Source organism: Carya illinoinensis, chromosome 12 (genome assembly GCF_018687715.1).
Source record: "Carya illinoinensis cultivar Pawnee chromosome 12, C.illinoinensisPawnee_v1, whole genome shotgun sequence".
Classification (NCBI taxonomy): domain Eukaryota; kingdom Viridiplantae; phylum Streptophyta; class Magnoliopsida; order Fagales; family Juglandaceae; genus Carya; species Carya illinoinensis.
The window spans coordinates 16,089,293-16,108,795 of record NC_056763.1 but is presented as its reverse complement, the minus strand read 5'-3'; the positions used below and the strand labels follow the sequence as shown (position 1 = coordinate 16,108,795).

General features: G+C 35.1%; 2 protein-coding genes across 2 annotated transcripts; one reads left to right on the top strand and one right to left on the bottom strand.

Annotated features, from left to right (window-relative positions):
- Nucleotides 1–918: 918 nt before the first annotated feature.
- Nucleotides 919–1,599, bottom strand: LOC122289282 (secreted RxLR effector protein 161-like). The gene has a single exon (XM_043096265.1). It carries the CDS (start codon nucleotides 1,597–1,599, stop codon nucleotides 919–921), a length of 681 nt encoding a protein of 226 aa, XP_042952199.1.
- A 7,252-nt stretch (nucleotides 1,600–8,851) lies between these two features.
- LOC122290306 (germin-like protein subfamily T member 1) lies at nucleotides 8,852–9,734 on the top strand. The gene has a single exon (XM_043097941.1). The coding sequence runs from the start codon at nucleotides 8,914–8,916 to the stop codon at nucleotides 9,607–9,609; it is 696 nt and encodes a 231-aa protein (XP_042953875.1). The 5' UTR covers nucleotides 8,852–8,913; the 3' UTR covers nucleotides 9,610–9,734.
- The last annotated feature ends 9,769 nt before the right edge of the window (nucleotides 9,735–19,503 follow it).

Sequence of the window (19,503 nt, the reverse complement as noted above, 5' to 3'; positions counted from 1 at the left end):
CCTCTATTTTCACTTGCCAAAAACAGAGCATGTCTCCTTTGATCCCTGCCTCCATGCGAGTCGTGTTAAATATTTTTAACATGAATATTAATAAATGGATCTTCGATTTCATATGATCTACAATAATAAACAGTAATAAATAAATGCGTACATTTCTCCATCAGTTTGATGAAGAATTAGATCTGGCTATGAGAGAATGATCACCCTAGCAACTTCGCCTCACAAGTGTCTCACGATAGCAAAAGGCACTCTAATGTTGTAGGTGAGAACTCTTTAATCCCTCAATGCTATTTATAGATTTCTGACCATCAAGAAATCTAAAAGTTTGTATCTGACTATAATTAGAGATAGAGTTTTAATCTTATCTCTTAGGATTTCTCTTATCCCATTATCACTCATCTTTAATCTGATAGATTTGAGCTATTTCAAATTCTATTAAGATGGGTGTGTGGGACATATAGTTTAAATAAAACTCTTACATTCTCCCACTTGGCCCATATGCCCATAAAATAATATTTTCCGTTCATGGGTTTATTACAGGAAATTAACCATACTGCACAAATTCTTTTCCTGAGACTTTCATAGCTCAAATGTTACATGGGTTCTATAATATCAATGTTAAATCAACTACTGATGCGAGTCATAGCGGTCCTTTGTTATATAATCAACAAATTCACTTCCATGTACCACAACACCAGCAACCAATTTTACATGATCTTTAATTGGGATAATTAAGGCTAATATCGTAATGCCTTGGGTTCCAATTCATGTCTGTTGCAGACATTATCTTGTCACCATTCTTCCAAACCATTCAATGTACAAACAAATGGAAAGACAAGAAAACAGAAACAAAACAACCATAATAGATATCATTAAGTGTCGAAAATAAAATAAAACATCTACGAGCTCAAATCATGTTTACATCATAAGACCCATTCTGTCAACATGCTCTTTAAACTGTTTCGCTACTAGACCCTTTGTTAATGGATCTGCAATCATAAGCGTAGTACTAATATGTTCTATGAACACTGTCTGTTTCTGTGCTTCCTCCTTGACACTTAGATATTTGAACTCCATGTGTTTAGCACCTTTAGAATACCTATCATTTTTGGAGAAAAAAACTGCAGAGGAATTATCACAATAAATTCTCAGCGGCCTTTCTATAGAGTCAATGACTCCAAGCCCTGTGATAAAGTTCCTCAGCCATAAACCATGCACTATGGCCTCAAAGCATGCCACAAACTCAGCCTCCATTGTTGATGAAGCAGTGATAGTTTGCTTCATACTTTTCCATGAGATCGCTCCACTGGCTAGTAGGAAAACATATCCAGAAGTAGATTTCCTACTATCATAACAACCGGCAAAATCAGAGTCTGAGTATCCAGTTACCTCTAAGTTGTCAGTTCTCCTAAAGGTAAGCTGGTAATCCTTAGTTCCTTGTAGATATCGTAATACCCTCTTTGCTGCTTTCCAATGAGACATCCCTGGGTTACTCTGGTAACGCCTAAGCATGCCAACTGCAAAACTAATGTCTGGCCTCATGCAAATCTGTACATATATCAAGCTCCCCACAGCTGAAGCATAGGGAATTTTTGCCATCTCTTTATGCTCCCACTCAGTTTTAGGACATTGTGATAGGCTAAACTTATCACCTTTTGATATCGGAGTATCAAGTGATGAGCAACTTTTCATGCCAAATCTCTCAAGAACTCTTTCTATGTAATTTTTTTGAGACAATCCCAACAGTCCTTGTTTTTGATCCCGGAGGATTTCAATTCCGATCACAAAGGATGCCTCACCCATATCTTTCATTTCAAATTTCTTAGATAGAAAACCCTTGGTTTTATAAAGTAGGCCAAGATCACTACTGGCCAACAAGATATCATCAACATACAGGATCAAAAATATAAACTTGCTCCCACTGACCTTTAGGTATATACATCGATCAACGATGTTTTCTTTAAATCCAAAGGCAGTAATTGTATCATTGAACTTTAAGTACCATTGTCGGGGAGCTTGTTTAAGCCCGTATATTGATTTCTTAAGCTTACATACTAGGTGATCTTTGCCTTTTTCTGAGTAGCCCTCTGGCTGCTCCATGTAGACCACTTCATCCAAACTTCCATTTAGAAAAGCGTTTTCATATTCATCTGGTGTAACTTTAAATTAAAATGAGCCACCAATGCCATAATGATTCTGAATGAGTCTTTTTTAGACACTGGAGAAAAGGTCTCTTTGTAGTCAATGCCTTCTTTCTGAGTGAAACCCTTAACAACAAGTCTGGCCTTATGTCGTTCGACGTTACCTTTAGAGTCGTGTTTGGTCTTAAAAACCCATTTACACCTGACTCTTTTACACCCTTTAGGCAACTCAACAAGATCCCAAACTTGATTTTGATCCATGGATTTCAACTCTTCTTTCATAGCATCGATCCATTTACTAGAATCACATCTCTCTATAGCTTGTGAAAATGTTAGTGGATCTTCACTTGTCCCAATGTCAAATTCAGATTCTTGGAGATATACCGCATAGTCTGCTGAAATAGCAGGTCTCCGATCTCTCTGAGATCTGCGTAAGACTATCTGTTCTGGTAACTCTGAACTTGGTTCATCAGTGATATTATCATTTTGAGATAGGTGATCATTTTCTTGTTCCAATGTATCACTGTGATGATCAATTAGAGGAACTATTATCTTTTCTGAGGATGTAGGTATGGGGACATCTACTCGTACTTCCTCAATGATCACATCTTTAGGTTCTATTTTCCCACTAATTTCGCCAAGTTCAATGAATTTGGCATTTCCTGTTTCCACTATTCTTGGACTGTGATTAGGAAAGTAAAACCTATACCCTTTGGATCTCTCTGGGTAGCCAATAAAGTACCCACTTACTGTTCTGGGATCCAATTTCTTTTCATGTGGGTTGTAAAGTCTCGCTTCTGCTGGGCAACCCCAAACATGCATGTGTCTTAAACTTGGTGTCCTACCAGTCCATAGCTCGAAAGGAGTTTTTGGAACTGATTTACTAGGAACCCGGTTTAAGATATAAGTTGCCGTCTTAATGGCTTTACCCCACAATGATTTGGGTAAGGTAGAATTGCTTACCACACTTCTGACCATACCCAATAAATTCCGATTACGCCTTTCAGCAACACCATTCTGTTGTGGCGTCCCTGGCATCGTGTACTGTGCAACAATGCCACGCTGCTCAAGAAGTTTGGCGAATGGGCCAAGGTTACGACCCGATTCAACATACTTTCCATAGTATTCTCCACCTCGATCCGACCTGATGATTTTCACCTTTCTATCTAACTGCCTTTCCACCTCCATGAGAAATACCTCAAGTACTGAAATGGCTTGAGATTTCTCATGTAGCAGATAGATATATCCATACCGTGAAAAATCATCTATAAAGGTGATAAAATACTTTTCTCCACCAAAACATTCAGTGGAGAATGGTCCACATATATCTGTGTGAATTATTTCAAGAAGCTCTTTACTTCTTGTGGCACATTTCTTAGTATGTTTGGTTTGCTTTTCTTTAATGCAATCCACACATACTTCAAGATTAGTAAAATCTAAATGCGGAAGTATCCCTTCTTTTACTAATCTTTCTAACCTTTCTTTGGAGATGTGCCCCAATCTCTTATGCCACAAGTCATAAGAATGTTCATCCATCATGTTTCTTTTAGTTCCAATACACATTTCATGGTTATGGGTATAGGTATTATGAATAAATGTATTATCGAGACAAAGTCGATAAAGACCATCGAAAATTTGATAGGTGAACTAGTAGTATCATCAAGATTCTCCTTTGGGAGTAGATCTTGACACACAAAATTGTTCACTCTATCATATCCACCTTACTATGGATTTTAATGATTGTTCACCAAAATTAAAGAAAATCTCGTACCTTTGGGCAACCAAGTTTTTCTTTAATTTTGATGAAAATCACTTGTCCATATTGGATAAATAATTATATATAGCATGATAATAAGAGCCAATTCATACATGTATTTTATGTATGTAATAATAATATGCACATGATATTTAATAAAATTTAATACATGTACTTAACAATAATAACATGCATATAACATGTACTTAACAATAATAAAATTTAATACATGTACTTAACAATAATAACATGCATATAACATTTAATAAAATTTAATACATGTATTTAATGATAATAACATGCATTTAAATTTATCAATAATAAAATTTTCATACATGTAAATAACAATAATAACATGTATATATAAATAAGTAAATAAATAAAATTCAGATTTTTTTTTAATATTCAAATAATAATATTTTAATCTGACCAGTCCGGTCCGGGTCTGAACTGGATCGGTTCAGCAATCCGGTCCGAGACCAAGTCAATTGGATGTGTTGACTTGGGCCGGAGGTACTATACAGGCCCGATTGCTCTCCATTCTTTTTTTTTTTGGTTCTTTTATTGGGCTGGGCCACATCAGTGGCCCATAGGCCCGATTGCTTCTTTTCTCTCGGACTGGGCCTAGCCCAGTCAACTCACAATCCAGATAGCATAAAACGGTTTATTGTCATGCACTGGGCTGAAACCCACAACCCAAAGCCCACAACCTTAAGTCTATAACATAAAACCCTAAAGGAAAAACGCAACACTTTTCTTCCTCCAGATTTCACAACATCGCACCAGTGCCTTCCCTCAACAAATACGCAGCACCTTCATCTCAGGTAACTCATGGTGGTATTCGCCGGTGAGGAGGAGAACGGGAGAACGGCAAGGCATCCCCAACCACCATCCGCCGCCGAGGTCCACCCTCTCCATTTTTTTTTTCTAATAACCATGCAAACACCTCGGTAGTGGGCTATGGAGCCCTCTACCGCCGTTACAGAGACGTCGGCAAGGAGGAGCTCAACCTCCTCCTGGCGCTTGACCTCCCTCAGTCGATGAGAGCCACGGCCACCACACACACGGTGGTAAAACTAGACCCAGCGACCATATTTGTGTTCTATTTTTTTTTTAAAATAAACCCGAAAACAATATCATTCGGTTTAATCATAGAACAATTTAGAGTTTCTAATTAAAATTTTTGGGAGCAATTCAAATGCATACAGAAATTCACATGTGCAATTTCACAAACACACACACATATATATATATATTTCATATACAGATCATGAATACCAGTTCGATAATAATACATATGTAGAGTCAAATTATAATTTTATGCATATGCGTGGCGTAGCAAATGGATGCATATTATCAGGACAAAGCAGTGTGTATTTTTATCTTTTATGATTGAAAATAAATATTAAAGTGATATACGGCATGTGCAATATTATATCGAGATCATAAAAAATCTATAACCTAAAGTTCTTATACCACATGTTAAATATTTTTAACATGAATATTCATAAATGGATCTTCGATTTCATATGATCTATAATAATAAATAGTAATAAATAAATGCGTACCTTTCTTCATCAGTTTAATAAAGAATTAGATCTGGCTATGAGAGAAGGATCACCCTAGCAACTTCGCCTCACAAGTGTCTCACGATGGCAAAAGGCACTCTAATGTTGTAGGTGAGAACCCTTTAATCCCTCAATGCTATTTATAGATTTCTGACCATCAAGAAATCTAAGAGTTTGTATCTGACTATAATTAGAGATAGAGTTTTAATCTTATCTCTTAGGATTTCTCTTATCCCGTTATCACTCATCTTTAATCTGATAGATTTGAGCTATTTCAAATTCTATTAAGATGGGTGTGTGAGATATAGAGTTTAAATAAAACTCTTACAAGTCGCCCAGTCATTTTCTATCCATGTGCTGTAGCCCAGCCGTGAACCCGCAAGTGGCGCCACCGCAAATCACGAAGCAAGACTCCATGGTCGGACTATAACCCCGACGTAACATGGTCCATGACTCTCTCTCTCTCTCTCTCTCTCTCTCTCTCTCTCTCTCTCTCTCATGGTGCTCTTAAGCCGAGCCGTACACAGTCGATCTTCTCCAACCGCCGCTTCTATCATCCCTGGCCATTTTCTTGGTAAGTTCGCCGTCGCCAATTAGCCCGTTGGTTTTGCATTTTACGTAAAACTCATGCATGTCTTTTAGGTTGTTAGAATAAATATGTGTTTACGTTTTTAGTCTTATTTTTATCCTACAGAAGATATCATATTTTGGAATTATTAATTTTAGAGTTTTGTTATATATAAGTAAAGTCGCGTACTAATTTGCATATCAATACTGATTCTTTCATACTTAAAATTTAAATTAACACTATTTTTAATAAAATCTAATTTTTGACCAATCACAATAAATTAGTGCACAAGTGTGTTTGTAACTAGATTTTTCCTTAATTTTATCTGCTGCTCATAGTAGCCTCATTGGACCTTGTTTCAAAAATTATATTTTTAAATGTGCTGATTGATTTCACATTTATAATCTGTGACATCAAGTTTGTAGCTAATATGTTTAGCATTTGATTTTTGGTAGTAAATTTTAAGTGTTTAAACTTTTATTTTTAAACACTTAAAGCCTATTATATGGAATAAATCTTGGATAGTTTTAAATTAGATATGATTAGTATTTTACGGTGATTTTTAATATAAGTATTATTAAATGTATTTTATGAACTACAATTGCTTAAGAAATTTATGATTTCCGACTATGACATTATATGTTAGTAGTATTAAATTATTGTTTTAATAATAGTTTATAGAGATATAAAGTTTTAAATATGATTAAGTTAATTTTCGAAATGAATTTAAGTTGTTTCTCCGTATTTTAATAAAAATTATATTATGATAAGTTAAGACTATTTTAATGATAATAGTATTTTTTAGCTTTCTGATAATAGTTATCAAAGATATTTGCGTAGTATGATTTTTAAGTAGATGAAGAGTTTTAGCGGTCCTCTTAGAAGTTTAGTAACGTTTAGTATTCCATATAGGTGTCGATTGGTTTTCATTCAGCTCGATTGTGGAAAGATTAAAAAAAAAACTAAAAAGTTTAGGTAAATGGGATTCCTATGCTAGATTTGCATAAAAAATAAAATAAAAAAAAAATTAATTGAGATTGGTTTGTAAAAATGTGCATGTTTTATTTTAAAAAGAAAATGTGAAAATAACCTGAATTATGTCTTCTGCATTCACTCATGAGATCTATATAAAAGAGAAAATGGTTTTTGACATGAGAAGTGTAGACATGAGCAATATTTGACATGTTCTTAAATGTGAAAAATAGTGAATATGCTATTTGATTTTTGTTAATATGATATGAAATGTTTTGGATTTGTTATTGATCATTTGAAAATAATATAAATGTGTTCCGTTATTTGATATGATATGAATATGAAAAACCTTTGGCATATTTATTTGTTTTTATTCTGATTCTGAATATAGTTTTGATATGATGATACTGATTCACGTGATATGATTGGTACCAACATGATATGATATGAGTACACCCACTTTGGAAGCAAAGTGGTCTTTTATATATTCTTTCTTGTGCGTACACTCAGGGCTCCGAGATTGAAAAATGGAAAGTTTCACAATATAATACTGCCTAATTTGACCACCAAGTATAGTACAACCCTACCACAGGGGTTAAACATGGTATATAGTACGATGCAATATGATATGATAAGATGAGAATGTTCAATTATATTATGCCAAAGTGTTATTTTTTAATAATATGAACAGTTGGTTTTTCGGAATATGAGAAGATTGAAATGTCATTTTGTTTTCCCTGATAATACGATTTAATATCTGTATATGAAAATGAAATTTTTTTGTTTCCTGCATATAAACTTTATGAAAATGGCTCATGTTGTACACATTAGTATATGTGCTCTACATATTGAGTTGTTGATAACTCATCTCCTATCTCCACAATATTTTTCAGATAATTTAGGATATTTTAGCTGACGATTAAATTATGAAGAATTGAGTGAGATGATTTAAGAATGGTGGTTTAAGCTTAGAGAGTTTCTATTTTGGGAAATTAATTATATTAAAGAAATTAATTTGAATTACAATTTTTATATAGTATTGGGCATTTGGAGTCCGTAATTATATTTTTAAAAAATGAATTTAATTAAAAGGAAGTAACTCTCCGACCCCTGCAGGATGGGGGCGTTACACGTTGCAAGCAAGGGTACTTAAAAGCCACAATACTTGGGGCTTTGGCTACTTATGGCTTAAATGTTCAACAGAAGATCGAGTTTCATTCAAACCCTAAAACATTTTTGTAAAGGCATTTACGTGTGTTCACACCATTAATATCGTCTGAGAAGAAAGGTCAAATGATAAAAAATGACTTTTTAATTGGAATGTACGGCTCTATTCCAGCTTTCGTGAGCTGATTTTTTCACCATCTGATGTGAGGCTGCTGCTACCCTTTCCTGGTCAAACTATGCAATGCACAAACGCTCAATTAGGTTATCATTAAATAAATAGAAAGACTAAGTTGATTATTGTAATTTTCGTGGTTTTATTATTTATATCGTAGCATATAACAGTGTGAAAACTTCTTAGGAAGCACTTCCTCAGCTACTTTTCGTTGAAGAGGCCCATCTAGGGCTATCTGGAAATCCAGTAATTGGTCTTTCCATGACTAAATATTTCCATAGAAAGTAATTTCAGTTTCACAATGTTGAAGGAGTCAATAAAAGTCTGCAACAGCAGGAAGAGGTCATCATTTTCTACATTATTTGACTTGGTCGATATGATGTTTGCCTCGGATAAATTAAAATGATAAAGATTAAGACTTGAGGGGTTTCAGGAGATCAGGAAAAGTTCTATATAAATGACCATTATTCCCAACCTCTGGAGTATCCCAGTATATCATCTTCAAAAAGGAAAAAAAAAAAAAAAAAAAATTACCCGTTAGTTCTAAAAACCAAAAGCCGATCGCAGCCATGAAGATTCCATCAAGTTCACACGTCCACATGCTGTTATACCTCGTCGTGTTGTTGCTTCTCCCCTTGCTTTCCGTCTCAACCGACCCCGATCCATTACAGGATTTCTGTGTGGCGGATCAAAGTGCCAGCTCTATATCAGTTAATGGCTTCCCTTGCAAACCTGCCTCAAACGTAACTTCAGATGATTTCTTCTTTGATGGTTTGAGCAAAGTGGGTGACACATCAAACATCTTTGGCTCAAACGTCACTGGAGGTAATGTCCTTACTTTTCCTGCACTCAACACGCTTGGGATTTCAATGAACAGAGTGGACTTTGCTCCGGGAGGAGTTAATCCACCCCACTCTCACCCTCGTGCAACCGAGAGCGGCGTGGTCATCGAAGGGCAGGTACTTGTGGGGTTTGTGACAACTGGTAATGTGTATCATTCTAAAGTCTTGACTGCTGGGCAGATGTTTGTCATTCCTAGAGGACTTGTACACTTCCAAAAGAATGTTGGAGTAGGGAAGGCCCTTGTCATCGCGGCTTTCAACAGTCAGTTACCAGGGGCTGTGGTCCTTCCCTTTACTCTCTTTGCTTCAACACCCTCGATTCCAGATGATGTCCTAACTAGGGCCTTCCAAGTAGAAGAAAAGGTTGTCGAATCAATAAAGTCGAAGTTCAGTTCTCGAGCTAAGACCACCCACTACAGATAATCTCCCCTTTATCTGAAAACTGTGTTGTAGTAATGCTTTTGATTTGAGGTTGCCTGCCTCCGATTCTTGTGTTGTTATTCTTTGTGTTTTTATTCATTGTGTTGATTGAAGTTCAGCTCTTGTAATGCTTGTGTTGTTCACTACAAGAAATTCAGCATTTGACCAAGGGGATCATTCATGGCAAAAAGCCAACTTTTTGTGGAAAAAATCCTATTCCCACAAATTGTTGTTGTGGGCAGCTCGTGGCGTAAAACTCGCCGCAAAAAGTATTATCACCCACGAAAGGTTTAATTCGTGGCCAATACCTCTATTTTCCTACGACACATTTCGTGGCAAGAGCCAATAAAGCTCATCGCAAAAGCACGTCCATTTTCGTTTATGCTTGTGGGAGTAGCAATTACCATGACAGGTATTGGTGGGTATTAGTATTACCCACCACAATATTTGTGGGAAAAAACTTCTCCCGACCAAAAAAAAAGTATTTGCTGTGAGTCGTCTTTGCGGCAAATGCTAAAAGAATTTAGAAAAAAAAAAATAATAACTGTAAAAGCAAAAAAAGATGAGGCTAAGCCAAAAATGGGCATAAAAAATTGTCTAATAGATGCTAAAAAATTATATACAAACCTCCAAGATTCAAATTGACACTAATAACACTTCCTAAAAAAAAAACTAGTTAATTCTACTAACATGTTTACAAGAAAAACCTTACTGTCCATGTAATCCAATCCAACACAAATGTAGATATTTTATCCATCTAACACTTGAGTTCAACATAATAAATAACACTTGGCATGTGATTGACCATCATGATATTCAAGAAATATATCTCAACATGTTTTGGGAAAACCATTGACATCATTATTCCCAGCTAGAGCAGCAGAGAAATCAGATTCTAATTAAACTTCCAACTGCTGCAGCCTCCAACAACTCACAAAAGCCCATCCAAGATAATGAAGTCCTCATTTATCCTTCCTTGTAAATTAATACACACTCAGTGCATTAGCATTGGATAATGAACAAACACTATAATCACTATAATAAACACTATAATCTCAACAAGGAAACAAGCAAATCAGGCCAAGGATTTCCATATTATTTATAAGGTTATGGTAGTTTAGGGTTTCCCCCTCATGATTTATAAGGTCTGTTTCGTCTGTTTCTAACTACTTATCTATGGTAATGAAAGCTACCACTTTTGAGATAGAACTTAAGAGGAATCAGTAGAAAGAAAAGAGAGGAGCTGTGTGTTTCTGTTCCTCTCAGTTCCAGCTACTTAGAGCTGGTTTTGGTCTAAGATTTTAAGGTCATTTGGTATTCCTAATGTCACATATTGAGGTTGAGTTAAAGAGATGAGATAAAGGCAAACTAAGGGGCTAGAACTTAAGAGGAATCAGAGCTAAAGTCATGTCAAATTTTCTGCACTAGCCTGATAAGCCAAAAAGTTAGTTGTATACCTGTTTCAAAACTCCCCCTCCTTCAACTATAATCCCAACTACACAAGCAATGAACTATCGTTTAGAAAAATTAAGTTTTAAGCATGATTTATTGGTAGACAGCATAAACATAGGAAGAGATACTTCTTGATAACCAAAAAATTCTAATGAAATCCTTAGTTGTTTACTTAGTTATTAGCTTGAGTAGAAGGTAAAAAAATACACATTGATCGCTACTAGTTTAACACATAAAAATGGTAAACATAATTGAAAAGTGATTCAAATAGAGGAAGAAATATTGTTAAAACTATAGCAGAACCTTTTTGTAGAAACTGTCAGCATGGAACATAACAAGGCAGAAAATCATCTCACCTCTTCAAGCAGTAGATAGCATGAATTCTGCATGTTGTGTCCTGAGACTTGCTCAATTTTGGTAAGCCAACCCATAGTTTGCATGGGATTCCAATGATTATCTAGTGGGTTCATGCCTCAAGATATTGGATTATACCCTGAGTTTTCTCAAACTACATGAGATTCTATGCAGGAAGTTAATGCACAGGATGTTTCTACACAATGCTATTAACCAATTAATCTATAAAGAAGACAAACCATTTGAAGAATTTTAACATATATTCATCCAGAAGCAACACAAGTTCCTCCTTTCCAATGTGGGATGTACTTCCAAGCACATTATTAAGGTAATTAATAGCTAGTAGAAACATAAAGGTTGATACATGGTATTTGCGCATGAAATTCCTTAATTGGTATATGGGACTCACGCAAAGGAAATAGATGTGTCCAATATAATTTTGTATAGCTATTGCTCAGAAACAGGAAAAAAGAAAAGAAGAGCTAACTAACAATATGTCCTGGAGCATAACTAACAATAAGGCTAAAATCAATCATGACCCAATAATAGAATAACATAACACAATTTACCTCATCATGAAGCATGTCAACTGCTCATTACTCCTATCTGTTACAACTGCAGAGTCCTCATTAATCTGAAAATAAATGTTAATAAAGTCCTCATTATCACCATGGCTACACATTAGCTACATAATAGTATCTCCAAAAATAATGCAACTGGAAGAGATCTCCACTAATGTAATTCAAAATAGTTTAAGAACCTCATCTGCAGCTAATAAATACATAATACTTTTTTTTTTTTATAAGTATAAGTAACTTTATTGAAGAGAATGAAATAGGCGTTACCCAAGAACACAAGCAAAATACAAAAACTTATACTATCGTTTTATAAGATAAAGTTTTATTGAATGAAAAAGCATGTTTACTCTAGTACACATGGAATATACAAGAGAAACACTTAACTAGCAAGAGGACAAAGATCTAGAAAATCCTGAAAGGTTGAAATAGATGAAGGGCTGTGTTGAGAAAGAATGACTTAAAGTCTACCACTAACTTTTCACAATCTTCAAAACTATGCTATTATCCACTCTCCACAATGATAAGCACCAAGGAATTCCAAACTGCCATTTCCAACATGACAGGAGATCTACCAATCAAGAAGGCCTGACTCAATACATAAACTTATATCTATGAAGCAAACAACTCCTTAAAAGAAGTCATAGAACATAATAGTTGGCACAACTACTAGGTTAAATGAGGTATCCATTGAAGTTGACTTGTTATGAGGTTATGACTTGTAGAAAAAAGATATCTATGAGTTTACCATCAGCGCTTCCAGTTATAAAAAAATCTGCTAAAGAGACAGTAACATGCGTTACCACATCACGGTGCATATAACTCTTCTCATACCTGGAAAACCAGGGCTCATGCTTGAGACATTCTCTATAGTATCCACAATTTTTTTTCCCATTTCTAAGCAATCTTGCCTCACAAAAGCACTTGTAATGAACAAAAGGTTTTTGAACTGTAAAGAAAAACAGCAGAGTACAAATTTTAATGGCCAATTCATGGCAATGGCCCAGAAGAAACACAAATAAAAAGCAGAACCATTAATGCTCAGAAACGTATAGTGACCAAATCAAAATAAGTAATCCGGAAATAAAACCTCACTCCAATTACATAGAATAAATCCTAAATCCTAAACCCTAAGCTTATATTCCAAATCAACAAACCCAAAAACCCTACATGTTAGACGAGGGGAGTGAAAAAATTTCATTTTTTGCTTTAGAAACTCACCTATCTGGTAAACAAAAGCAGAGGGTTACGCTGTTCTGGGTTGGCTTACGGAATTGAAGGGGGAGGCGGTGGAGCATGGAGGTGGTGTTGCGGCCATGTGGAAGGCTGACTTGGGGTGGTGCTTCACCGTGGAGGAAGGCAGCGAAGGGCTTGTACGAGGTGCTTGAGCGAGATCCATGCGGGGGAGAGCAGATCGATGGTGAGAGAGAGAGGGAGAGCTCGTGGAGGGGCTGTAGACCTTTGGGGGCTAGTTACGCCGGTAGCTGGAGGTGGTGCGGCGGCTGAGGACGCGGCGGCACTGGGAACCCGAGAGAGAAAGGTTTTCGAGGGTGAAGAGAGAGGGAGATCTGCGGGAGAGAGAGAAGCCACGAGAGAGGGGCTTGGTTGGGTTGGTCGGCGACAGTGGAGGTGGATGTGACGGTGGGTGTGTGGCGGCGTGCAATGGCAGCTGCGTGGAGGCGTGAAGAGTAGAGGTCGAGGGAGAGAGGCAGAACGGCACGGGGGGAAGAGAGAGGGGAGGGAAAAAGAAAAGGGAGGGGGAGATCGGACGAGGGGAAATATGGGAGGGAATTACAGATCTAAGTGATCCAAGGGTGGAGATTTAAAATCTCAAAAAATATTTATTTATGGCAATTTAATTACGTAGTAAAATGTTAATTTTTTTCACTTGTCCAATGTGATTTCGTGATAAAATGTTATTTTCCTTTTCCACGGATGCTGTTTGTGATATTAGGTAAGTATTTTCCACCAAATCTTGCTCGTGGACATGATCTTGTGGAAAAAATCATATTTCTTTCTCCACGAACAGTTTTCATGTTATAAGCTAAGTATTTGCCATGGGTGTAGAGCTTGGGAAAAAAAATTCATGGTAAAAACCCATATTTCTTGTAGTGGTTATTCAGTTTGTTTATCTTTATAGTCATGGTTGCTTATGATTAAGTAAGAAAATAAAGGCTTTACAGTAGGATGGCACAGTACTCTCTGGGGTACTCGATCTTATGCAGCAACTGTAAACAAAAATCCACCCTAAATAAGTCTCCATTTGTTTTTTGTTCAAGGAACTCCAAAATGTTTCTTCATTTGAATTTGTTCACAACACTAATAAACAAAATTGGATCGGTTAGCGAACATATTAAACAATGAATTAGAAAATGAAGGAGAATCCAGAAAGTACAATCCTCACACTACAGAGTTCAACACCAATTCGTATCAATTAGTTGTAAAACTTTTCAAAAGAATAAAGAGATCTATAAAATCTTTTACCCCTACCCATTTGAGTTTGAAAATTGAAAAGCTTATGAAATAGAGGAGAAATTTTCTATCTCGAAGGGACTTCTAGTCTTTAGCCTTAAAAGCTTTATGAGTGAGTAGAAACTTTATGAGTGAATCTTATGGAAAACATAAACCCCTTTATATAGGCAAGATTGGAGACCTTTTTTTATTTTTTTATTTTTTTTTATTTTTTGAAGTGAAATCTGATCTCATTAATCAAGCTGAACACAGCTCAAATGTTACAATTGACTGAATGCAAAGAGGGCATTCTTCAATGTCGTATACATTCTCAGTTAAAGCAGATTTAGCTAACTAGTGTGCAGCTTTGTTAGCTTCTCGATAGGCATGTAAAGCTTCCGGCCAGCTGCCTATGCTTGCCAGTATGTATTTTGTATCTTCAATCAACAGGCCTCCCAAACACCAGTCCGTTTCTTGGCCAAGAACCTGGTTAATTACTTGTTTAGAGTCCCCTTCTATGTTGATTAGTGTAAGACCCAACTCTTAGCAAAATATGGTTGCCACCAACAACCCGTGTACTTCAGCATCAAATACTCTTCTGCTTGTGAACAAGAAGGGACTATGGACCTTTACTTATTACTCCTATAACTTTTAGACTACTCTCATTATTTCATTTATAAAAAATAAAATAAAAAAAGTAAGGGTTAACCACTTTATTTATTAAGGGCAATTAGCTTACTGCAGTCGTTTTGAAAAAGAGTAGGATTCACTATTAAAAATTAATTTCTTTTTATGTAGGTCTCGTATTTATTCACTTTTTTTCAAAATGATTGCATGGCATTTACACACTCACGACTGCAACTATCATTTTTGTTCAGATTTTGTAAAGATTTGGGATGGTTTGGTTTCACACGTTGTATCTCATCTCATGCAATCATTACAAGTTTCTCAAACTTATACATAAAATATAATAAACAATTCAACTTTTTAAAATTTCAAAATAATAATAATATTAAAAATAATATATATTGCTGTCTTTTTTTTTTTTAATTTTTAAGAATAGTGGGTACCTTTCTTAAGTACACACCATTCCTTGAGTACCTTTTTTAGGTACTCAAAGGAGCAAGTTCTTTTGAGTTTACTCCTTTGGGTTTTGTATATATCTCATTTTTTATTTTTTATTTATTGTTTTTATTAATCTATTCGGTATTATTTATTTATTTTTTATTTTTTTGATATTGTGATCTTGCATGTGCCTTAATCTAATGAGTCCTACTTTCTTTTTGGTTATGTGATGTGAATGTTTTGGAAAATAAAAATAAAAAAACCCCCACAAATGAAATGCGTGATAAATTAAGCCTAAAATACAAGGTTTTCAATTGAAATGTGATTATTCCACAGTCTAATTATTCGTACCTTCTATATATATATGGAAAACACTTTATATATATAACAACTAAAGAAAAAGGAAGTACAAAGCGATGGCAAACTTTACCGTCAATCTATAGATCTTATATTTTATATCAAAAGTGAAAATCATTTTTAAAAAATTATTTTCTTTTAAAAGTGAAATATTTTTTGCTCATTTGAAAGTACTTTTTGTTTCTTGGAACACTTTTTGTATGAAGTAGTACTTGCTTGTTATATGTCTGGTTTATGCAAATGATTGGATTTAAAACGTACAATAATTAAAACAATTAAGTGATTAATTTTTTAAATGATTCTTCGTGAGTTGCTACGGTTTGTTTGATTGATGTTTCTGGTTTTCTGAAAAAAATAGTTGACTTTTAGTTTTTTTTTTTTTTTTCATGTTTAGTTTCTTAAAAAAATATGACTTTCATTTTTTTTTATTTTGAGAATAGTGAGTATCTATTTTTGTATATATTGTTGGATTTGTACGTATATTTTGTTATTGATTCCGTTTCTTGGATTTTTATATTTTGTTATTAATAGATTAATATATGTTGTTGTCTTTTTTATTTTAAGAATAGTAGGTATCTTTGTATTATATATTTTCTAAAAAAAACATATGGATTTTAATTATTTATTTTTTAGTTTGAAATGTTTAGGTTTGTCATTTCTATTTATTTGTTTGTTTTTTTGGGTTGATGAGTTTGTGCTTTTTGTTTTGTTTGTCATTTCTACTTATCTTTTAAAAATTAAAGAAGTGTTTGAAAAACAAAAAACCAAAAAATTGTACAATTGGTGAAGAATTTTAGTATTTTAAAAGTTGGACCTAATAAAATATCACTAAACTGATTCTTTTTTATCTGTTAAAATTTTTTTAAGGAAGTAAAAAAAAAATGTATGAAAAAAACAAAAGAAAAAAAAAATTATACAATCGGTGAAAAATTTTGTTTCATTTTCTAGGCTTTTACTTCTTTATTTTTTTTTCATTAAAAAGTAGTAGTTTATTCTAGAGTTGGTGAGAAGCCTCCGTCAGTCTTAGACGATGAACGTCAGCTTCCCAATTTAGGGAAACCAAGGGATGTAATCTCTGATTCAGAATTGCTCATGCTTGACGTTGCTCTAGGGACGGTCTTGCGGAGTTCATCCAAGGCTCCTAACAGGCCTTCTAGGCTTAATTTATTATTGACGAAATTATGTTATGGAATGTCTATGGTCTCAATACCTCAAAAAGTAGACTTAGGACACTGCTTAAAAAAGAAAAACCAAAAATATTGATCATGGCGGAGCAGTTTATAGATGATAACAAGTTGGGGTGATGTAAAAATATTCTGAGATTTGATGAATGTTTTTTAATGGCATTCAAAATGGAAAGTTGTGGATTTTCTGGGAAAAAGAAGTTCAAGTTAATGTGCTTTGGTTTTCTAACCAATAGATATCATTGTTGATTGATTCATTGCTAGTAGTTGCAGCGGTTTATGCAAAGTGCTTTTACTTGCAACGTCGAAGTTTATGGTCGGAGATTTTATGATTGGCTCTAATGTGAACCGAGTCTTAAAAATTCTTTACAAGTTTTAAATGGGACAATCACAAAATCAAGAGTTAAGAAGAGCAAGGAAACAATACAAAAATTAGTGTAATCCACTTGGAACGAGTCTAGCAAAAGCCCAATATTCAAGATAAGCTTGAAAGAAGGAGATCCAATTCTTATCCACGTGATCAGACAATTTTGTGCATAAACTCCTTCTTAGAACTAAAATGTCTATTGCATCCTGGAATTTTGTCTTATTGGTAATTTCCACCCATGAAGGGTATAAGGGTAATTGTTGATATTTGTAACCAAACACTACATTTGCTAAGAGACTAGAACAGGTAAGTTGGGGAATGTGATTGTCAAGATATTTTGGTTATAATATCTGCTTGCAATTGAGAGAAATCAAGATAAAATAGTTCAAAAAGTGAGATTAATTGTGAGATTTTCAAACAAAATCCTTGACCTTTGAAATTGCTAATTAAGAGGATAAATGTACTATTTTACTTGTTTAATGGGCTGAATGTTCTGCTTGTAGGTATTAAGGCCTAGTCCTAAGAATTAAAGCCCGAAATCAGCATATGGCCCAGCCATTGAGTTCAAACCCGATGAGTTAAGGCCTACATGAAAGCTTCTACTGCAGCTCACCTTCATTGATCAAGAAGGATTGAGAAACACCTCACCCTTAGAGGGCAGAACCGAGAACTGAGAGGATTCGGCTAGAAGAGAGAGAAGATGGAGATGATGGAAGGAGAGGATAAAAGGAGAGGAGGTGCACCACAGAAGAGGATCGATTCACGTCCATTCTTGGATTCCTTAGTTTAGTTTTGCTTTCAGAACAATTACAGTTTTTCTTACTTTTTATAGGGTTTTCAAATCATCTATCAAATGATGATTTGGGGCTAATTTCTATAGCTAGGGTTGCAGAGGAAGGGGTTTCCTTCCTTCATTATCGATGGTTATTTGTTGCTGTTATAATTAATACGAATCTGTTGCTGTATGTTCATGCCTTATTTAATATCGGTTTGGATAAATCTCTTGTCCTTGAGCTGTTGTAGACTCACGATCAGGACCTTGAAGTAATCAAGGATCTATCCACTGTGAGTCTTGAGATGAAAATTGATGATAATGCAGTGAAGGTTTTATTCCAATCGGTGCCTTCATCTGACTTTTACTGTTCTTTGTTTCTTAAGTGTTATTATCTTGATTGAGTTAACATAAGCAGATGCACCCAGCAATTATAACCTGCTGATAGAGGAAACCCTAACTCTGTATCCCTATTATTTACTCTTTCTAACAGATATTTTCCAGTTCTAAGTTTCAAAGATTTTATTCACACTTTACATTTTATTGCCTCAACTTTAAACATTGTTGATCTGGTTCTTACGTTTGCATTATTCTTAGAAGAATAGAATCCCCTGTTTCACTTGTTACACTTCTAAATCATCCTACATTCACTGCAATCCATTGCATACAACCCCTGTTCTGTATTTGAGAACATACCTCTTTCATAAAGAGAATTTGTTCTACCATATCTTATCTTCCACTTTGTTTATATTGTTTTACTTATTTACATTTTGTTGGGTTATGTTGTGACGCCCTCAAATCCCCACGCACGGACACGGGGAAATCGAGACGTCCGGATGATGACATCACGGGTCACCACCCTAACGACGTGTGCCAAGTGTGTGCAAAGGCAACAAAGTGCACGAGAAAAACGCAGCGAAAAGCAAGTCAATAACTAAGTACCAGAATTTTTCTTGTTTAATACAAAGCTATTCCAAAACGTACATAAATAAAATATTACAAAACACACATATAATATAATATCAAATATATAGCATAACATCAGCAACCCGGCGGAGCCGCATTCTCGGGCTCAGCCTCCTCCTCCTCATCCTCGAACTCTGCACCAAAAGCTACGAAACCAAAAATGGTACCACAGGTAAGTAAAACCCAAACACCACCAGATAAAAACACATAGAACTCAAACATGGATGCAAGAAAAGCCAATGCACATGTCCCGCAAAACCACCTTTTTACCACACACACCAAAAAAACCCGTTTGGCCCAATAAAAACATATCCTTAAAAACCACGCCACGCCATTATCCCAGATAATGGCCCA